Source organism: Acartia tonsa, chromosome 4 (assembly GCF_053477335.1).
Source record: "Acartia tonsa isolate MP-2025a chromosome 4, ASM5347733v1, whole genome shotgun sequence".
Lineage (NCBI taxonomy): Eukaryota > Metazoa > Arthropoda > Copepoda > Calanoida > Acartiidae > Acartia > Acartia tonsa.
In genome coordinates this window covers 52,409,501-52,432,254 of record NC_137263.1, presented here as the reverse complement: position 1 = coordinate 52,432,254, position 22,754 = coordinate 52,409,501, and the positions used below count along the sequence as shown (strand labels likewise).

Sequence of the window (22,754 nt, the reverse complement as noted above, 5' to 3'; positions counted from 1 at the left end):
AATAGTTAAAAACCTTCCCGGGACCTATGAGTAGCGGCCCTGTTAAGGAGAACCCGATCGGTTCAGCAAGATCCTTTGGTACAGACAGACAAACAAACAAACAGACATCCTCTTTATGATAAGGTTTATCTAATCCCTTTAAATAAAAGTAAAATAATTTTATTTCAATAGGACTATTCAATCATCAAATATCGGGACTTAGGTACCCAAAATTATATAACAAGGTTAGTAAAAAACTTTGAGTACTCTTAAATTATTAATGGTTATCCAAATTTTTCACCCAATAATTTTCATCTACACAAGGGGTAATTTTGTCTTTCATCAATGGGTACGAACATCAATTTAACGGCCATTGTCTTATCCCTTTAGATCCATTAGTAAATCTTTATCATATACACACATACATAGACACACACACACACGCACACTCACACACACACACACAAACACACACACACACAAACAATCTTTATCAAATATCTTTATTGGATAAACAAAATTAAAAACAAGGATGACAACATCCATAAGTAGCGAAGCACAAACATCTTTTTTTGACGGGTGGTGATGTAAAAAATCAGGATAGGGAGGGGGGGATACCGGGTATGTCCACTCCTAAACTAGGATTATCCCTTTTTTTTTTACAAGTTTAAATACAATTCTTTTAACTTTTTTATATGAAACTTTTATACATATATTTCTTTAAAATCCAGTATTTAGAGTAAGTCCTGTATGAGACTAGGTGTAAAGATATCAGTTATAAAACTTTGGGTACCAGGTGTAGTTTACGGTGAAATGTTTACTAATGGTTATAAAACTTTGGGTACCAAGTGTAATATACAGTCCAATGTTTACAAATTGTTATAATACTTTGGGTACCCAATGTAATTTAAAGTTCAATGTTTACTAATGGTTATAAAACTTTGGGTACCAAATATAACTTACAGTCCAATGGTTACTAATGGTTATAAAAGTTTGGGTACCAATTAGTCCTCTTAATATAATTAGCCTTATTCATTACAGGTTTATTAATTGAGAGAAAATTGTCTGTAATATGATGCATTTCAGTATGGCTGAGAACTTATTCTAATCTAGCGGATATTTATCGGTTGCGAAGCCATTTTTAACGTTAACTTTTCTTGCAAAAAAAACCCACTTAAAATAAAGATAGGAGGCTGAAAATATTTGTGTAGATTCCTTAAACAAATTAGAATCGCCGCTCTTTTATGCTTCGTGCTCGATTTTTAACTTTAAAACCCTTTAATTATGCGATGTTTGTCCGTAGGTTATTTACGTTTAAATTTCGTATCAATTAAATTTCAACAAAATTAACGTTAACTTTTTTTGCAAAAAAAAACAATTAAAATAAAGATAGGAGTCTGAAAATTTTTGTGTAGATTCCTCAAACAAATGAAAATCGCCGCTATGTTATGCTTTGTGCTCGATTTTTAACTTTAAAATCCTTTAATTATGCGATGTTTGTCCGTAGGTACTAAATGACACTAAAAATATCTCCTCAAATCACGATCCCCCTTTGAATGGCCCTTACTCGGTAGTTTTTCATCGTAAATCAATGAAATTTTAAACATAGTTAGTTTAAGTAGTTTTTAGTACACACAAAAAATTTTATAAATATCGAAGCAATACGAAAAAAGTTATCGCTTTCGTAAAAAAGGCACTAAAAACGATAAGAAAACAGCATTATAAACTCTCTCAAAACTGGTTTTTATCTATTAAATTAGCTTAAAAATAGCATTAAATTTGACGATTTTAACGTTAAAACAACGTTGAAAACAGCAAAAAAGGCCGTTATTCTATAGCCATTACATTACTTTAAAAGTATAGTCAAAAAAATGTTAAAAATCACGTTTTTTTATTCACCTATTGGTCTGTATTAATTCTCTATCTAGGGACTTACATCTATTGGGAGTAAAATCAAGAAAAAGTTAAAATATTTGTTTAGTTTAAAAATTCACACATAGATGTCTCCAAGTTTTAAGGAAACTTAGACTTGCCAAATTACAATATGACCATACAGGCATTAAAAACACATAACAAACACTTATAAACAAAGGCCAAACTATTTTATCCTATACTTTTATCATTTTAATCATCTTTTATATGTGATCAGAGCCTCCTGCTACTTCTATCTAGTGGTTAACAAGGTATTAACCACTCCTAACCAACCCTTTCCCCTCTTTGAAAAAGAATTGGGGTCAAAGATGAACATTGGTCTAGAGGAAATTCGCGCGAGGAATGACCTCAATAGACTTGACCAGCGGTGCCAGATGTACACATTTTGCGCGTAATGTACGCATTTCTGACCTGATTTTTGACAAATGTACACATTGGGCAAAACCGATGAGGATGTACGCATTTTCAACATTTTTAAAGAAATGTACACGTGTACACACAAAAATTGGAATTTTCCTTCCAAAAATGGACTTTTTACCCCCAAAAATTGGCTTCCTTCCTCGATTTTCTGGTTATAAACATTAAAGTTTAACTGAATATTTATATTTTTTGTAGTAACTTGCAAAATTACAACTGAAAGTGTGAGGTTGACTCCCCCTTCTCCCTTAAGAGCTCCTAGATGCCACTAGTGTAATTCCTACCTATTAGGATAGCGTAGCAAATCCCCCTTGTACCCCATCCCCTTCTCCCCTTCCCCCCCTCCCTTTTCCCCTTCCCCCTCCAAATGTACACATTGGAGGTCCAATGTACACCTTATTTGTACACTTTGATCTGAAAAATATCTTGCAACTATGGACTTGACCCCCCCCCCCTGTATGTGTCGGTTTTGACACCTGGTATATGTCTAAACAGACACCCCCCTACATAATGATATATAGGGGGGTGTCCATTTTGACATTTACCGGGGGTCAAAAATGACGCATACGGGGGGTATCCATTATGATACACACCGGGTGTCAAAATAGATGCATACCCCCGGGGGGGGGTTTAATTTTCATGATACCGGGTATATCCACTCCTAAACTAGGATTATCCCGCAATCTAAATTGACGGCAATTTTTAAACTGTCATAATATCCATATATCATAATATTTCTACATTCATTTGCTTCACGGCATATACTTTGTATGATGTCATTATTATAAATATTATTTATTTGTTTGTTTTTTCACAATGCAATGGATATAGAATAAACGTGGATATATTGACAGGTGAAAATTAGTCATAATTTTAGCTTACAAATATGGACCTTCTTTATTAGCCAGTTTCTTCATCCACGGGAAGGGGATGGGGGGGGGGGTATCGTCATTTTAGCCAGCTGCAAGAATCACTTTATTAGAGCACATCAAAATCTGGTGCAACATCCAAGAAATAATATATCGATTGTTCTTTCATTTTTATTATCGCATAATTATTATTTGTGTTAGTTCAATAAAATTATCATTATTTAAATAATAAAATTATCAGTAGAAGAAGATATTAATTTAAATGAAAAGAAATTATTAAGTCTAGTGTCGAACAAATAATACTTATTTATCATATACCCATTAGTGACGAACCGGGTATTAAAACCCGGTTCCACCCGGTTCCATAAAATGTAAAAAAAAACCGGTTTCCAGCTTCATAATTGCATCATTCTCAGTATGAATCCCCCCTCTACTACCCTGGTTTTCATTTCCCCCTGGAGCAGGCAGTTTTGCTTACTTCCGTTTGCCGGTATAGCTCAACAAAAAAAACCACGAAAATTTTGGTGAATTCAAAATACCCCTTCTAACTTTTTTGTTTTTATAGTAAAGTAGCTGATTTTTTTTCGTGAAATCTAATGTTTATTGACAAGTACATCTATTTGTGAATTCGTTTTATTCAAATTATTATTTTTTATATGATTTTTTTTATCGTTTTTTTTACGCCCTATTATGACCTGGTTCGGCATGGCCATAAATACCCGACAGTTTTAAAACCCTGCTCGGTTTTGGTTTTATTACCCGGTTTTAACTTTTCAACCATTAAATATTTGTTTATGATTTATTATTCTTGAGCCACCCTAATCAGTATACCCTAGTAATCTCTATATGTGTCCTCCAATATTTGTATGCTCTTTTTCTGATATGTAACACCCAAATTTTATATGTTCTTTTTTTGTAGTGTGTGTGTTTTAAAACTTCGAGAAACGGGTTTTTTTAACCGAAAAGGATGGTACCTATAGCCGAAACACTAAATTTGAAATAAATCGCTTCGTATATTACTTGTAGCTCTATAGATTACATGAGGTTGTGTAGTTTTCAATTACGGATGGTATTAAAGTTCTAAAAAGTGTTCATCTCACTTTGGGCGTTCAAAAATTACATTTTTCATTTTTTTGTCGAAATAACCGGGTATTTAGAAAAAAAACGGGTTTTTATGCCGGCAGAAACCGCCCAAAACGGGTCTCAATGCCTGTAAGGCATTTATGGCCATGCCGAACCGGTTTTTTTTCAACTTTCCTGTGCACGCCACTAGAGCAAAACAAAAAAATTGGAATTCCGTTTTGACCATTATAAAGCTTCCCTGAGATTTTCAGCTCGATCGGCCCATAAAAGTGGCGCTCGGCACTAATGGGTTAATATAGACAGCTTTCCACGGATATTAAAGTAAAAAATATAACATTAAATTGTTGAACAGTTTTGTTCTACGTTCTAATTTTATGATTTTTACTTTAGAATAGTCGTGTAAAATTGTCTGATACACGGTGCAAAATATGATTTTTCAGTATGGCTGAGAACAGTTTATAATCCAGCATTTATTAAGCGGTTTTGAAGCCATACTGGAAAGTAAGTTCCATTTTTAACGTCTTCCATATTGCGCTGACTAGAGTGTGCATTTTTCCTGCAAATTCGTTTGACACTTGTGAAATGCCTAAAAGATCGCAAGCAGTTTAAAATTTTATTGCAGCCTTGGGACTCAAACCTAATACCTTCCCATTAGTAAACAAATGAGGCTGAACTGCAAGTTTTTATTAATGACAAATCTACTCGAAAAAATAGCTTTACCTCTAGGGGCATAAGAGTTTTACAGAGGATTTGTACTTATTGTATATTCTTCTCATGTACCCTCACCTGCGACAAAGCCAAAATTGTGTCAAAAATGATCCATGTGACGTACTAAAAATGAGGGATTATCCATCTCTTCTTTCCTTCTTCTCCTCTCATCTATATAAACAATATAAATTCATTTGTGATTAATTAATATTTGATTAGTACGAGGTATTTTATGAATTATAATACTGGGTGATCAAAAATGAAATGAATTTGGACATAGTGCATTTCTTTACCCCAGGTAATTTTACTTTTCAATAAAATCTAATATGCAGCCGTTTTTAAGAAAATTAGATTTGAAAATTTCAAGTTCAATTTTCATCCACTTCATGAAGTTACCTAACCTAGGGTAATGAAATGCACTATGTCCCAATTTAGGTTCTGACACAAAATTATATAATGATAATTAGGTCACATAAAAATTTGTTGTTAAAAAAGTAAAAAATCGATATGTTTAAAATGGACTTACGGACATTCTGGTAATGATTATAGAGTTGCTACGCTTTCTAAATCGTACCTAACTATTACAGGAACAATTCTAACATGCCTAAATTAACAAAAAAGCTATCCGTTACGGACGGACGGAAACCCCAATTATAGAAAAGCTCCGATTTTAAAAATATTTAAAACATCACAAAGAAATAAAACCTCACAAGGAAAAATATAATTCTAAAGATGTTAGGAAAAGTTATTTATCGCATCGTATTATAGATAGAAAGCTTTCCGAGGAGATTAAAATAAAAATTATAAGTACTAGTTTTGTTAACCCTGAATTGCCGAAGGCCCAGGCTAATGAAATTTTAATATAGTCGCTGAGTAGATCCCATGATTTTTTAAAGGAAATGGGATTAATTAAATCCTTATATAAAAGTAACAGGATCTCTATGTGTTTAACTGTTTGTCTGTCTGTACTGAAGGATCTCTGTAACCACTGAACTGATATGGTTCTCATTTACAATGTTTCTCTGCTAAAATTAGTTTAGTCTTTTTGAACCCCCCCCCCCCCCCCCCTCCCTCCCACTTGGGGGTAACCACTAGTGACAAAAATAAATATAGACCCTGTAATATAAATATAAAGATATGAATAAATTAAATCTTATCTAAATTAATTCTTATCCAGAGATAAAAGGGGAAAAGACAATGGCCGATAAATTTACAGACATCCCCAATGAAGAAACTCAAAATTACCCCATCTGTAGATTACAATCAATGGTTGAAACGTTTGATCACTCAACCAATTTAATCAATTTAATCAACCAATTTAAATTCAATGAAAGTCCCAAAGTTTGTTAAGCCAAGGAATAACAAAACATTATTAGAAGACTTTGGGGACTAGTGTAATAAACAGCTCAATGTCCCGTTCCTCCCTAGTTCTTATCTCTTACCCAAACATGAAAAAAATTATTTCTTGCAGTGATTCATCATCAGACGCATCTCTCTTTTTGACTGTGAAGGCCAGAGAATACGGACACCTTGTTCCTCCATGAATTCCTGCTGTCTTTGGCAAGTTTCTCAGCTTCTCTCCATGTTAATTTCAAATTAAAGAGGTCCTTTTCAGTGCTCCGCCTCCAGGTCATTTTTGGTTGTCCCCGATTACGTTTACCAGTGGTGGGGTTCCATTTTAATTACTTTTTTGGAAACCTATTTTGTTCCATTCTGAGCACATGTCCTAGCCACCTTGGTCTTTCATATTTCACTTCTGCTTCAATACTATTGCACTTGGTCTTAGCATACAGCTCAAGGATTGATATTTTGTTTGGCCAGAATATTTTGCAAATTCTTCTTAGGCAGCTATTGTGAAATGCATTAAGTTGATTTGTTTCAGTTTTCACAGTTCTCCAGCATTCTGCTCCATAGAGAAGAACTGATTTCACATTACTGTTGTAAAGTCTGATTTTTGTTTTCAGAGCAAGTTTCTTTGAATTCCAAACATTGTGTAGACTGTTGAAAGCAACCCTAGCCTTATCAATCCTGGTTTTAATATCAACTTTTGAGCCATTTTCACTGCTGACAACACTCCCCAGATAGGTGAATTTGTTGCTTTGTTTCAATTGTTCACCATTTATTGTTATAGTTTGATCAGGGATTGTAGGTATATTCATAATTTCAGTCTTCTTGACATTAACAAAGAGCCCGACTTGTCCTGCATATTTGACTAGTCTATCTGTCTTAGCTTGTAGATGTTTAATTGTTTCTGAAATCAGTGCCAGGTCATCAGCAAAGTCCAGATCTTCTAGGTGTCCTAGTATGCCCAGCTGGAGACCACGTTTTTTGTCCTCTGTGGTTTTCTTCATCACCCAGTCAATGACCAATATAAAAAGAATAGGTGATAAAATGCATCCCTGTCTAACTCCAGTGCTTATTTTAAAGAAATCAGATGTCTTATTGTTTCCAACTGAAACAAAGGCTTGGAAGTTGTCATAAAATTTAGTTATCATAATTATCATCTTTTCTGGTATACCATAACTTCTTAGTATTTTTCAGAGTGTTTGTCTGTGTATGGAGTCAAAGGCCTTAGCGAAATCAACAAAATTTACGTGAAGTGGCTTGTTAAATTCAACACATTGTTCAATAACTGTCCTAAGGGTGAAAATTTGGTCAACACAGCCCCTTCCAGCACGGAATCCAGCTTGTTCTTCTCTCAGTTTATTGTCAATTTTCTCATCAATTCTGTTTAAAATAACTTTACATAGGACCTTGCTTGGGATAGAAAGCAGCATAATTCCTCTCCAATTATCACAATTGTTCAAATCTCCCTTCTTAGGTAGTTTTATGATAATACCTTAAGACCAGTCCGTTGGTATCTTTTCTTGCCTCCAAATTTTATCAAAAAGATCAGTTAGAGTCCTAGCAGAAAGATCTATGTCTGCCTTAAGCATTTCGGCAGTTATCAAGTCAGGTCCTGGTGCTTTGTCATTCTTTAGGCTATGTATAGCAGCTTTAACTTCTTGAATAGTTGGTGGTCTTATATCTATGTCTATTTCATGTCCTGGTTCTGGTTCAGCAGTAATTTCTGGTTCAGGTCTTCAAAATGTGATTTCCACCTTTCAGCAATTTCTTTTTCTGTAGTGAGTAATTTACCATCTTTAGCCTTGATAGTTTCACCACTCTTTTTGCTATATTTGCCACTTAATTGCTTGGTTATGTTGTATACTGTTTTCATGTTACCAAAGTCAGCTGCTCTCTGGGCCTTTTCAGCCAGATTGTCAATGTAATCTCTCTTGTCTTTCCTTGTGCACTTTTTGACTTCTTTGTCTTTAGCAGTATATTCAGCTTTTAAATTGCTCATGTCAGCCAAATGTTGAGCATTATGGATTTTGTTTTTGAGCTTCTTTCTCTCTTCTATTTTGATCCATGTTTCTTCAGAGATCCAGTCCTTTTTCTCTGGTTTCTTGTGTCCTAGGATTTCCTTAGCAGTAGATTGAAAGTTTTCTTTAATTGAAGTCCATGTGATCTCAGTCTCGTTATTTAGGTCCTCTAAGACTTGAAATCTATTTCTGAGTTTTAAGACAAATTCATTCTTTATCACAGGGTCCTTTAATCTTGAAGAATCATATTGTCTACCAATCTCACTCTTTTTATCATGGCCAGTACGCTTCAGCTTTAATTTAATCTTACTGACAACTAGTTCATGGTCACTAAATATGTCGGCTCCTCTATAGCTCCTACAGTCTTGCATTGATTTGACCCATTTTCTATTGATCATAATGTGGTCAATCATGTTTCTTGTTTGTCCATCAGGTGTTGTCCAGGTATATTTGTGAATGTTTTTGTGTTGGAATAATGTACCTCATACAACCATATCATTATTTAAACAGAATTCAAGTAAAAGTTCTCCATTTTCATTTCTTGTACCTATGCCAAAGTGTCCCATTGCATTTTCCACTCCAGTCCTGTCAGTTCCTACTTTAGCATTCATATCTCCAAGAACTAGGCACATGTCATGTTTGGGTACTGAGTTTCTGATTGATTGCAGTTGATCATAAAACTCTTGTTTTACTTCTCCATCTTTGTCATTTGTTGGGGCATAGCATTGGATAATGGTCAACTAGCAGTGCCTTGATTGGAATCTAGCCTTAATTATTCTGTCTGATATAGGTTTCCAATCTATTAGTGAATTGACATGTTGTTTTTGAATAATTATAGCAACACCATACATATGTTGGCTTTCATGACCAGAATAAAGTATTAGGTGGCCATCTTTGGTTGTAGTTTGTCCTTGTCCTGTCCATCTACATTCTGCAGTGATTATATATAACTTATTATATACATGTTATTTGTATCAAATAATAGTTTATAAAAATAATGTGTATATTATTATATTAGAATTGATGATGTAAATTAAATCCTAAAATGGGCAAAGGAGAAAGTGAGAGTGGGTGTTTTACATTTAAAACACTTGCTTTAGTGACATTTATTATAACAGTGGTAAACATCTTTTTAAAGCTGCAGTTACTCTATAAATGAAGTATGCTCGACAGATCTTCCAATAGACGAATTAAACATTTTGTGTCAAATAAGCAAAAATTATATTTATTATATACTAATGTTTTGATTGAATTCAATTTTATTTCTTTATTTTCTTCTCCACTTCTTATGGAAAGAACATAATTGTATTTGTTTTTTACCTTAAATAAATTGAATTAATCTTAACTGCCTTTTCTTTATAAAATTTTGCAAACATAGTTATTTTTGCATCGTATTATATACAGGTTTCTCAGATATTAAAATGAAAAAATTTTAAGATTAAAACCTTGTTGGTTTTGCTTCAGTTTTTTAATAGATTTTATGATATTCCAAAATTTCAGTGTGGCCCAGAATCTGATTGATTTTTGCTGAATCAATATCCGTTATAAAAATTCCTGTATTGTTTAGAGTTTAGACACATTTCTTTTCTGCAAAATAATAAAAAAAAAATAATTTTCTGTTTTGTTGGTCATTGCTTACGATCCTTAGCCAGAACCAGAAAAAATTCTAAATTTAAATTTCTATTAAATTTAAATGTTGTGTATTACATGAAGCGCATCAAAGGCATTAATTCTATGATGTTTATTTTTCCTAGACCTTTTTCTTAAATAAGATACAATACATTATTTTTCGTGGTACAGGTCAGAACCCGTTTTACTCCGGCAGAAATTAATTGGATTGTAAAATCTAGATTTTCATGCAGAATTCGATCGAATTTTGACTAAAAAGATATTATTCAAAAGGTATTAAGATTTGAAATAAACAAAACTTATTTTTAGTTTGAATGTATAGCTGGATTAGCCTGTGGTTCATTTTATCTGCTCTACTATAATTGTGTAATAAAGGTAACATTATTAATCATTATATGAATAACTAGAAGCTTCGCCACTTGAAGCCTTAAAAGAGCAATTAGAGGAAGGAGGAAAGGGAGTCGACATTTTACTTTCAGTTTTAGATTAAAAGGTATTTTTTTTTGTTGGGTGGGAGTTTGTTTTTCTATACTGCGATTTATCTTGAAAGAATGTAGAATTAGATTAAAACGCTAGATGGGGAAGGGTTTAAATAACCGTATGTATATTCCTATCTCAATGACCTTGTGCCAACTCTCAATTTTGTGTTTGAAAATCAACCAATGTTGTCGGGAATATTAACACAGCCAAGTAGCAGAAAACTATTTGCTAGTAGACGAAAAATGTGATTGGAAAAGGGTAGGAGATATTTATTTGTATCTACATTCTACGTTTAATGCTATTCAACCAAATTTTAAAATATGCAGTAGATTCCAAAAATATAATTTTGCATAAGAGGTAACCAATATTTTGAAGCGTTGAATATACTTATTAATATCTATTGAAACTAATAATCCTAAAAATTAACTTGAGCCCATAAGGAAAAAGGATAAGAGGATGAATACTCACCCCAATTTCATTGTAAAATATTACTTCCCCCCTACTAAAATAATTTGTCTGCTATTTATCTAAACCGTCCGCGGCTTTTTGCATCTTAATCATAACCTATTCTATATATGTAAAAAAAATAAAAAAAATTTTATCTTATTAATTATTATTATTTTTCTGTAATTTATTATGTTTTAAAAAAAATTAAAGAAAATATTTAAAATACAATTTGATTTAGAATCTTAAAAAACAAACAGCCGCGGACGGTCTTAGTGCAGCAGAAAAGTATGATTCGCCTAGTTTAAAAATAGGAGGGTTCACCTTTTATGATCAAAAATTTATTTTTTTTCAAATTAGCCTAAATGTAATATTTAAATCTAATTAACATGATAAAACTTTTAAATGTTTACTAATAAAAAATTAATAGTTTAGCTCTCAGCCACCAGGTTTGCTAGTTGTCTACTTCTAAGACATACATTAAAACTAAGGCTAAATATTAAATAAAAAATTTCATAACTGAATAATCTAAATAAGTGAATAATCTGTAATGCTATCTATGTTCTTTCTCAGACAATACTCGTTTTTACAATATTTTTAACATTTTCAAGTGATGTTATTTACCCCTCAGGGTTTGGCCCTTTAGTGACAAAAATCCAAAACAAGAAAAATACAGGCAAAATAAAAATTGATGAACGCTTTGATATTCTAGTTCTATATCCAAAGCTAGATGGCACTGAAAAACTGATTATTATAATTTACAATCAAATGTTCATATTAAATTTGTAAAAACGTTTATTTATTAAAAAATATAAGTTAGATAGACTGCAATATAAATCTTATAAGCTGATAATGAGTGTTATGGTTAAAGTCAGTAGCAAAGTCATGAAAAATTAATAAAGATAATTTTATATTCTTTCTTTGGGTTTCATCAGAATGGATGATAATTCAAAATATTTCTATATCATCCCTTAAAAATTAGATTTATGCTTCAAACAGCAACTATAATTGTCTTGAAATTATATTTAATTTTAAGATATTCCCATTTTGAAAAGTGGTGGAATAACATTAAAAATTCAGCGCGGCAATTGCTCAATATAGGCCTGTAGGCCCACTGCCTATTTTAGTCCTTCAAATACCTCGATTTCTCTCTTTTATTATTTTCTCTATGCTTGAGCCTATAATATGTGTCCATCATATGTTGATTACAGGATAACTACAAAAATCACCCTCCCCTATTTTACTTTATTAATGATGGAAAAAATATTATGCCAGGGGAAAAATTGTCATCAATTTAGGTTGCTAACATTAATATCATTTATTGGTCAGTTCGTTAATCCAGTAGGATCGAAGAGGATGGGGTAAAGAGGGTAAATGGGGGTATTGCTATACTAGCCCGCTGCGAGTACTGCTTCATTAGAGTATATTAAAATCTGGTGGAACATCCAGGTAATAATAAATCTATTATTGTAGGTAAATAATGAGAGTGAAAGTCTTGGTCAGGTTATCTACCTTAAATATATTGTAGGTAAAAAAGTATTTATTTTGTCAGCTGAAATTGCTATGTTTATTACACTAGTCACAAAAAGTTTCCATTTTCTTATTCATTGGATCAACAATTGTTGGACTTTCATCAAGATTCAATAAGTTGGGTTTCCAAAAGTTTCAACTAATAATTGTAATCTAAATGAGGGGTAATTTTGTATATTATCATTTGGAGTGTACATCAATTTATTGGACATTTTCTTATCCTTTTAGATCCCTGATTTTTATTCGAGAAGTCTGTCTATAACTCGTCAATGTTTAAATGTTTCGTTTCTGTACCACGTTACAACACGTTTTAAGATGTCTTAAGACAACAATTATTACTGAACCGATTAAGTTCTCCATTTTTAGAAAATTATAATATGTTCATTTTATATTTCAGGAGGTGGTCAGTGCACTTGGAAAGACAGTGATGTTCAAGTTGCTAGATACAATCCTAATGACCTAACTAAATCTGATAATATTGTCATATGGCAGGTAAAATAATTTCTGGTATGGCTTCAAAACCGATTAATATCGGCTGGATTAGAACCGGTTCTCAGCCATACTGAAAAATCATGTATAGCATCGTATTACAGACAGACATCGTTCTACTTTGTATTATACTAGCGGCTTCGCCCCTAGCCTCTAGAGGCTTTGCCCCAAGAGGTTTAATCAACCTATTTTAGTGTTATTTTGATTTAAAAGGAAAAAGTAAAAATTTTTTTGGGGGGGAACATTGAATTTTTTTTTTTTTTGGGGGGGGGGACTTTTCATTTTCTTGGGGGGTAGGGGTGTCCCAACCCCCAATAAAATAGCTTAAAACAATCCCATGACCAGTAGGTATATTCCCTGAAGAGTAGAGCCCAATCGGTTTAGTGGTTACTGAGATCTTAAGCTTCAGACAGACAGACAGACGGACAGAGAGACAGACATGGTACTACTTTGTATTATAGATAAACATAAACTTTTGTTTAGATAGTGTACATAGTTCTCTACTTATTCTGGATTATAACTGCCAGCGTTATTCCAAAATCTTTAAAGTAGGTTTTTTTTGGCTTTTTTTGCATAATAAATTTAACAAGGATGACAACATCCATAAAAGCGACACTCTAAAATCAAACGGTAGAACACTTGTAAATAAAATAGAATATTGATTTAATTGTAAAAACTTGTTGCAAAATTGCGTAAATACAGGATTCTGTTGAAGGACTTGCTTACATTTGTAAGATTTGCAAAATATTGTACCTTGTTGTCCTTAAGAAATCGTTGTTTCAGAAATCATGTGATCACCCACGTTACAGTATCAAACAAAAAACTTTTTGTCAAAAAAGTTATTAAACAGCTTTTTTGAAATAGAAGTACAGACTTTTTGGTAACAATTATAGAGTTGCTACACTTTCTAAATTGTACCTTACCGTTAAAGAATCATAATCCAAAGTTTGAAATCTGTAGGACAATTTTACAATGCCTATATTTATTGTCATAAATATTTCAAAAACAAATAAAAAAAATAGTATTTCAAAGTTAATGTAAAACCATTAAAGGAATCTTCAGGGATCAGACAATGGCTGATAAATTAATGTACTGCTCCATTGATCATGCACAAAATTATCCATTCTGTACCTCACAATTGTTGATTGAAACGTTTGGACACTCAACTTAAAGGGAGTGTAAACGAAAAAATTTCTCATCATATTATCAAATCTTAACATTTTCTAATCACATTTCACTACACTGATCAACCAAAAACGTCCTATTAACACAATCTGCAGGAATAATGCCTTGATTTTATGGTATTTTGGGAGGGAAAAAAGGAAAAAAACAGGGAAAATCGGAACGTTTTTATTTCTTATAATGTTTGTAGGGATATTTAACTTGTCATATATAGTTGAAACACTTTACTTACTGTTAAGGATTTATTTCGTGATATAAAATTGCCAATTCGTTTTTTAATAACGTAGTAATTAGGTAATAAAGTTCTATTTTAAATTCGTATTATTGACAAAAAAATACCTCACTGTCTACAAAGGGTTAAATCTCATAGGTTATTTAAAATAATAATATCCTTTTTCATTATGTTGGACAATAAATAGCCCACTTAGGATAATTAATTTACACTTTTATCAGACTGTTTATAAAAAATATTGCACCTTTATTATTTATAATTTTGTAATTAAAGGTGGGCGAGGGATTGGCCAAATAAAGTTACTTGGATACTAATAAAAAACCTGTTTCTAGCTTTGTTATTGTATTTGGTATTAAATAAAAAATATTGCTTATTTTATCAATTTCTAAATAACTATACATTTGTTTAGAGCAAGGATTATGTTAAAAGTCAGCTCAACCGTTAGGAAAAATAGAGAACTATGTCAAAAAGTTTAGTTTTAGCCATAGATGGAAAAAAAGACAATTAACTACACAATTATATAGTCTAGAAATTTTTTCTCCAATCTTGGACATACTAAAAATCGGCGGAAAAAGCCGTTTTTTAAGGAAACGAGAGACAGTTTTGCCCTATCTTTGAGATTATATGAATGAGATGATGTTAAGGTTTGATAATCTGATAAGAAATTTTCTCGTTTACATTCCCTTTATGAACCAAAACCAAAGTTGTTAAGCCAACGAATAAGGAAACGTTTTTTTATAAAAGTTTGGGGACTAGTGTAATAAGCAGTCCAATGTAACCTCACTCCTTGACAAGAACATGATTTCTCTTTAACATAACCCTATAATTGTAAGGAGACCCAACCTGTTCCTGGCGCCCTGGATATTTGTGACAGGTCTGATGATCATGGCTGACCTTATCTTCACCATCCTGTCCCTGACAGACCTGGGCAAGGATATCGAGGAAGGGTACCCAGAAATTTTCAATAAACATCAGGTATTCATTTTCCAGTATGGCTTCGCAACCGATTAATACCCGGTGGATTAGAACCGGTTCTTAGCCATACTGAAAAATGTGTAAAGCATCGTATTACAGACAATTTCCACGAATATAAAAATAAAAATCATAAAATCAATACCAGTTTTGTTATCCCAAGCCTTCGGTCACTCACGGTCAACAAAAATGAATTTAATCTTATAATTTTTATATTTTAATATCCCCAGAAAGCTGTCTATAATAAGATACGATAAATAACTATTATATTTATAAATGAAAAGATAGTTAATTTTTAAAGAATTATAAAGTTGTTAAATTATAATATAGAAATCTCTAAAGTAATATGTAGTTTTATCAAAAGCTATTTATCAATTAAAGGGACTGTGAACGTAAATTTTTCTCATCTTAATATCAAATCTTAACATTATCTCATTCATAATATCTCACAGATAGAGCCAAACGCGCTTTTGTTTGCTTAAAAAATGGCTTTTTCCGACGATTTTTATAAGGTACGGGGAAAGGAAGAAACTTTCCGTATTATATAAAATGTGCATTAAATTGCTTTTTTCTCCCATTATAGCTAAAATTAAACTTTTTCACATAGTTCTAGATTTTTCCTAACAGTTAAGCTGACTTTTAACATAATCCTTGCTTTAATCCAATGTATAGTTACTTAGAAATTGATGAAATAAGCAATATTTTTTTATTGAAAACCAAATACAATAACAAAGCCAGAAACAGGTTTTTTATTAGTATCCAATTAACTTTAAATGGCCCATCTCTCGCCCACCTTTAATTACAAATTTGTAAATAATAAAGACGCAATATTTCTTTATAAACAGTCTGATAAAAGTGTAAACTAATTCTCCAAAGTGGGTTATTTATTGTTCAACACAATAAAAAAGGATATTATTATTTTATATGACCTATGAGATTCAACCCTTTGTAGACAGTGAGGTATTTTTTTGTCAATAATACGAATTTGAAATATGTCTTTATTACCTAATTACTACGTTATAAAAAAACGAATTGGCAATTTTATAGCATAAAATAAATCCTTAACAGTAAGTAAATTGTTTCAACTATATATGACAAGTTAAATATCCCTACAAACATTATAAGAAACAAAAACGTTCAGATTTTCCCTGTTTTTTCCTTTTTCCCTCTCAAAATACCATAAAATCAAGGCATTATTTCTGGATATTTTTGTGAATAGGACATTTTTGGTTGATCAGTGTAGTAAAATGTGCTTAGTAAATGTTAAGATTTGATAATCAGATGAGAATTTTTTACGTTCACACTCCCTTTAAGAAAATACAGGAAAAAATACTTTTTTGTTGGTCCTACGGGACTGAAAGCCCAGTTCAATATCAACAGGAAAGGAAATAATAGAAAGCTTACTCATTTGGTTTCAAAATGATTTAAAACAGAGATCTTTATCCTCTAACGAATTAAATTAGAGTATTAGAAAATAGATTTTTATATATGTCTTTCACTAAAACTAAATATTCTTATCCCAAGGATATGAGCATCGTGTGCTTGGTTCTGTACTCTTGCAAGGCTGGTGTCATCTGGCTCATCAATGTTGTTCTTCTTGTCTGGGTTCTCAACTATCTTATTGTCAATGTAAGTTATTAACGGTACCATTGTGAATTTTGTTTAGTTTGAATATAGTTGTCTTGTAATTTTTTTTCGTTTTCAATGTAAGATATCCAAAAAGTTTTTTTGGTTGTTAATTGTAGCAAAAGTACTCACTTATTAATCTGTTCTTCCAATAATCCGGGGGTAAATGTGATTTTATCAGCTGCCATTTTAGATAAATTGCTTATTTTCTTTGTGAAGATAATCATTTCAATAGAGAATCCAGGATACAACTTACTTTGTCAGTCGATTGTCGATCATGCATTAAAATCTACTTATTGTTTGGTTCTTGTATTTAAAAAAAAGTGACTCTGTTTTTCAGGGAAAATTAAACTATAGCCAAATAAATGTTAATTTAATTACAGAAGGAGAAATCTGATAATGGATCCTTGTGGACAGATAAAAACATCGATGACATCAAAAATGAGCTCTCCAGGTGAATTTTGGGTTTTTCTTCTGATAGCAAGTATAAAAATACTTTTCCAGTGTGGCTTCGAAACTGATTAATATCCGCTGTATTAGAACCGGTTCTCAGCCAATCTGAAAAATCATGTATAGCATTAAATTACAGAAATTTTCCTCAAATATTAAATAAAAATCATAAAATCAATTCCAGTTTTCATTTTAATATCAGCGGAAAGATGTCTATAATACAATGCAGATAAATAACTATCCTATGTTTTTTTTCTTCCTGGCCCTTTCTTTCCCTACAATTCCCTTACTAAGTAATTTCATTTAGCATTTTCAATTTTTTCTTTTCAAATTCTTCTTCTTTTTCTTCTCACTTATTTCCTAATATTCCTTTTTTAAATCAAAAATAATTATGTATCGTATTGTAATATAGACAGCTTTCCGCGGCCTCTTTTTTTTATATTTGTGAAAAATTGTCTGTAATACGATGCTCTGCATGATTTATTAGTATGGCTGAGAACCGTTTTTAATCCAACAGATATTAATCAGTTTCAATGCCATACTGGAATATTTTCTTTTTTACCGCTTCTAAAATTTTCTACAATTAACATTGTTCAATAAATAGATTGATTTTCTAGATAGATTTGTTGATTAATAAACAATAAATTTGAATGTAATTGAAGTGTTGATGATGATGATAAGAAAGGTGATGATACTCCCAATGGCGTTGATCATTCTAATGACTCTGATCACGAGATGACTACAGGTTAAGATTGTTAATATAATTGATATATTATTATTGGGATGTTGCACAAGATTTTCATATAGTCTGATAAAGTAAACATTGCAGCTTACTAAAATAATGATAACCCCAATCCAACCCCCATACCCCATTCCCTCGCCTTCTACTAGATAAACAAATTGACCAATATATGATGTCCATGTCAGCAACCTAAATTGACAGAATGTTACAGATCCCCTGAATGGATATGTCATAAATCCTGGCGGTCATCAGGCTGCCTATGACAATAATGGATTCCTTCCTGACAACAGGCATAGCGAAGGAAGATATAATCCAGGAATGGATTTACTATTACCTGGATGTTGTACTCTAATAAAGTGAAACTTCCAGCTGGCTAAAACAACAATACCCTTGTTACCCCATCCCCTCACCTCCTACTGGATGAAAAAAATGACCTATATATGAGTTAACAACTTAAATTGACGACAATATTCCCCCTGTCCTAATATCCAAGTATATTCTATATCCATTAATCCAGGAAGTAATGCTGAGCGTGCACCACAGGCAGGATATAAACCTGACAGACATAATATTGGATATCAACCAGAGAGACCGAGTGACAGATACTCTCGGCCTGACAGACAGAATAATAGATACCAGCCAGAAAGTCCTAATGGAAGATTTCAACCAGAAAAGCCTAAATCTCTCAAGGATAAAATAAAAGAAACTAAGGAAAATAAGGTAAACAATTAATATGTTATTAGAAATTGTGAATCTAGTACAGCTCACAATAAAATGTTCCTAGTAATGATCATTTCCAAAAATGAGATGAGCGTTACCAGGATCATTTTACTGTGACCTGCACTAGATCTGAGATTAATAAAGCAATTATTAATAAAATAAAAAGTACTAAGATATCTATCTTTCTGCCTGTCTGTCTGAAGCTTAAGATCTCGGTAAAAGGGTAGGAATCTTTCCTTCACCATTAAGGTGCGAAGAAACTATTATTTATATAATTAGAAATCAGTAAACCATTAAGTGGGATAAAAGAAAAGATATATTTCAATATGACTCAGAACCAGTTTTGACCCAGCGGAAATGAGACGGATTCAGAATAATAAAGCATTGCTGAAGCTCATTAGTATTTCCATATGTTGTGCATATTTCAGAATTAAGAGTTAAGACTCTAGGGGGCTTGGTGTTTTTTCTGGTACTAGACCTCTCCACGCACCTTGAAAAGCTTATGATTGCGGTATAAAGAGTCCATTCACCCATCAAACAAACAACCATTTCTCTGAGATGACCTTTGTATGAAAAGTCCCAACTGTACATGGTAACAAGTTGAGCCTGTTTTGGGCCAAGACATTCCCCTCACCCCTCTAACTCTTTACGTCGCGCATCTGACAAAGCAGCAGTGGGAACCATTTTTAATTTCTTTAGTTATGATGCGGTGTCGGACCGAGATTCCAACCTATCACCTTCCCGACAACTAGCGGATGTGCTACATGTTGAGCCACGGTCACGGCCCGGGTATATATTTGAGAATTACTAATTTTTAGCATTTTTTTAGAGGCATGTTGGGGCAGGTGGGGCGTATGCCTATATTGCTGAGACTCCAGTCTTACCCCATCATAAGAAGGGTGTCCCTGTACAGGTATTAATATTAATATCCTTGGCGGTTTTCCTCAAATTTCTTAGTCGACATAGACCCCCTCCCCACCCTTATTTTAAAATAATTAGAAAATAAGAGGGGGTAATTATTCTTTGGTTAGGTTATATTGGGTACAGATTAGCCCCGCAGGGTCAGAACTCCCGCAGGGACTATGCAAAGAAAAAGCTAACTCCCCCCCTTATTTTCAATTCATTTCAAACATAAGGAGAAGGGGCTTCAGTGCTCCCTAGGTATTTTTAGGGAAAGCACCAATCTTGCTTTTACCAATCTTTCAATGAATTTGGTAATACATTTCTTCTGGTTTTTTATTTAAAGAAGATTTATCTTAAAAAAATAATTTTAGGATGTTGACTCTGCTTTTGGTTTCCTAAGGTAAATATGAGATGTATCCTGTATCCGCAAGTTTTGATTCTGAACTTAGGCTTTTTATTACATGTCTACATAATTTCATAAAGATCTGCCGCCGTTTTCCCGCCGACCACCGACTGCGGCGGCTGGCAGCTGCCAAGAACAGCTGCGGCCGCTGAAATTTACATGTTGATATTTCTAATATAAAATTTACATAAATTATGTTGAGCGCCCTCCCCCCCCCCCCCACCAACCGATTAAGGTGCGGCAAGAGGCCCGACTGTTAAGGGTTAACTATAGAACATTCATGGCGGTTGGACAGCTTATAAGCAGATTTTTAGCTCCTTTTATATTTTGCAAGTAAGAAGATTGATTTCTAGCTTAAAGGAAAATGTTGACAGATTGGTTGATTTAACTATATAAAAATACAATTTAAGTGTTGATGATGATGATGAGAAAGGTGATGATACTCCGGATGGTGTTGATAATTCAAATGACTTGGATCACAAGATGACTACAGGTTAGTATTGTTAAAGGGAGTGTAAATGTAAAAATTTCTCATCTGATTATCAAATCTTAAAATTTTCTAAGCACATTTCACTACACTGATCAACCAAAAACGTCCTATTAACAAAAATATCCAGGAATAATGCCTTGATTTTATGGTATTTTGGGAGGGAAAAAGGAAAAAACAGGGAAAATCTGAACGTTTTTGTTTCTTATAATGTTTGTAGGGATATTTAACTTGTCATATATAGTTGAAACAATTTACTTACTATTAAGGATTTATTTTATGATATAAAATTGCCAATTAGTTTTTTTATAACGTAGTAATTAGGTAATAAAGACCCATTTTAAATTCGTATTATTAACAAAAAAATACCTCACTGTCTACAAAGGGTAGATAAACAATCTGACCAATAAATGATGTCCGTGTCAGCAACCTAAATTGATGATAAAATTTCTCCTGTCATAATATCCACGTATATTCTATATCCACTTTCAGAGTTTAGGGAGAATGAAGCACCTAAATCTGCAAACACTCCCCAGATCATTCCACATCACACATATGCAGACCCACAGCAGGGTCAACACCACAAGAGAAGACAGAATGGTACAGATCCCCTGAATGGATATGTCATAAATCCTGGAGGTCATCGGGCTGCCTATGACAATAATGGATACCTACCTGACAACAGGCATAGCAAAGGAGGATATAATCCAGGAATGGAGTTATTATTACCTGGATGTTGTACTCTAATAAAGTGAAACTTCCAGCTGGCTAAAACAACGATACCCTTGTTACCCCATCCCCTCCCCTCCTACTGGATGAAAAAAATTACCTATAAATGAGATAGCAACTTAAATTGATGACAATTTTCCCCCTGTAATGATATCCAAGTATATTCTATATCCATTAATCTAGGAAGTAATGCTGAGTGTGCACCACTGGCAGGATATAAACCTGACAGACATAATATTGGATATCAACCAGAGAGAACGAGTGACAGATACTCTCGGCCTGACAGACAGAATAATAGATACCAGCCAGAAAGTCCAAATGGAAGATCTCAACCAGAAAAGCCAAAGTCTTTCAAGGACAAAATCAAAGAAACTAAGGAAAATAAGGTAAACAATTAATATGTTATTAGAAATTGTGGATCTAGTACAGCTCACGATAAAATGTTCCTAGTTATGATTATTTCCAAAAATGAGATGAGCGTTACCAGGATCATTTTAACGTAAACTGCACTAGATCCGGAATTGTTACTGTTTTAGCAATAAAGCAATTTATCTATAATGCACAGTACTAAGATATCTGCCTTTTACCTGTCTGTCTGAAGCTTAAGATATCGGTAACTACTGACGAGGTTGTGCATTGTAGGGACTATAACTTCTGTGGTTTTAAATCTATTGTCTACAAGGATATAACAACCACCTACCAAAAAAAAAAGTTTCAAAATAAATATAGGGTAGGAATCTTCTCTTTACCATTAAGGGGCGAAGTAACTAGTATTTAACATGGAAAAGGGAATGTGATTCCGACAAACAATACTAAGTGAAAATTTCCCTTAAACCCCCTTCCCTTTTTTCTCCCCTTCTTACCAACTTCCTAGAGGGATAAAATATAAGATATTTTTCAATGTGGCTCAGAACCGGTTTTGATTCAGCGGAAATGAGTCTGATTTGGAATAGTAAAGCATGTCTAATACAGTGCAGTGTTTCCAAATTTCATGCATATTTGAGAATTACTGATTTTTATAATTTTTTTGTAGAGGCATGTTGGGGCAGGTGGGGCGTATGCCTATATTGCTGAGACTCCAGTCTTACCCAATCATAGGAAGGGTGTCCCTGTACAGGTATTTTAATATTTTGTCATACCAAATCTCTTGGGGGTTTCCCCTTTTGATTAGTAGAGCCTAGAAACCCCCCTTATATTCAAAAAAATATGAAGAGCTAGTTTTTTGTTTGGTTTGTGGATAAAATGTTCCTAGTAATGATTATTTCCAAAAATGAGATGAGCGTTACCAGAATCATTTTACCTTGAACTGCACTAGATCCGAGATTAATAAAGCAATTATTAATAAAATGAAAAGTACTAAGATATCTGTCTTTCCAACTGTCT

General features: G+C 32.9%; 1 protein-coding gene and 1 long non-coding RNA gene across 2 annotated transcripts in view; both read left to right on the top strand.

Moving 5' to 3' along the window:
* The first annotated feature begins 9,316 nt into the window (after positions 1–9,316).
* The window catches only part of LOC145317714 (uncharacterized), a 36,865-nt gene continuing 23,427 nt past the window's right edge, over positions 9,317–22,754 (top strand). The window contains exons 1-9 of the mRNA XM_080158936.1: positions 9,317–9,473; positions 10,292–10,357; positions 12,380–12,434; positions 12,834–12,928; positions 13,409–13,473; positions 15,173–15,314; positions 16,836–16,940; positions 17,321–17,391; positions 20,566–20,648. Of these exons, the coding sequence (XP_080015062.1) occupies positions 9,399–9,473; positions 10,292–10,357; positions 12,380–12,434; positions 12,834–12,928; positions 13,409–13,473; positions 15,173–15,314; positions 16,836–16,940; positions 17,321–17,391; positions 20,566–20,648 (757 nt within the window). The 5' untranslated portion in view covers positions 9,317–9,398. The remainder of the gene's footprint in view (positions 9,474–10,291; positions 10,358–12,379; positions 12,435–12,833; positions 12,929–13,408; positions 13,474–15,172; positions 15,315–16,835; positions 16,941–17,320; positions 17,392–20,565; positions 20,649–22,754) is intronic.
* LOC145317722 (uncharacterized) lies at positions 18,645–20,159 on the top strand. The gene is made up of 3 exons (XR_013879071.1): positions 18,645–18,849; positions 19,679–19,762; positions 20,124–20,159. It is a non-coding gene; the product is annotated as an uncharacterized LOC145317722 (long non-coding RNA).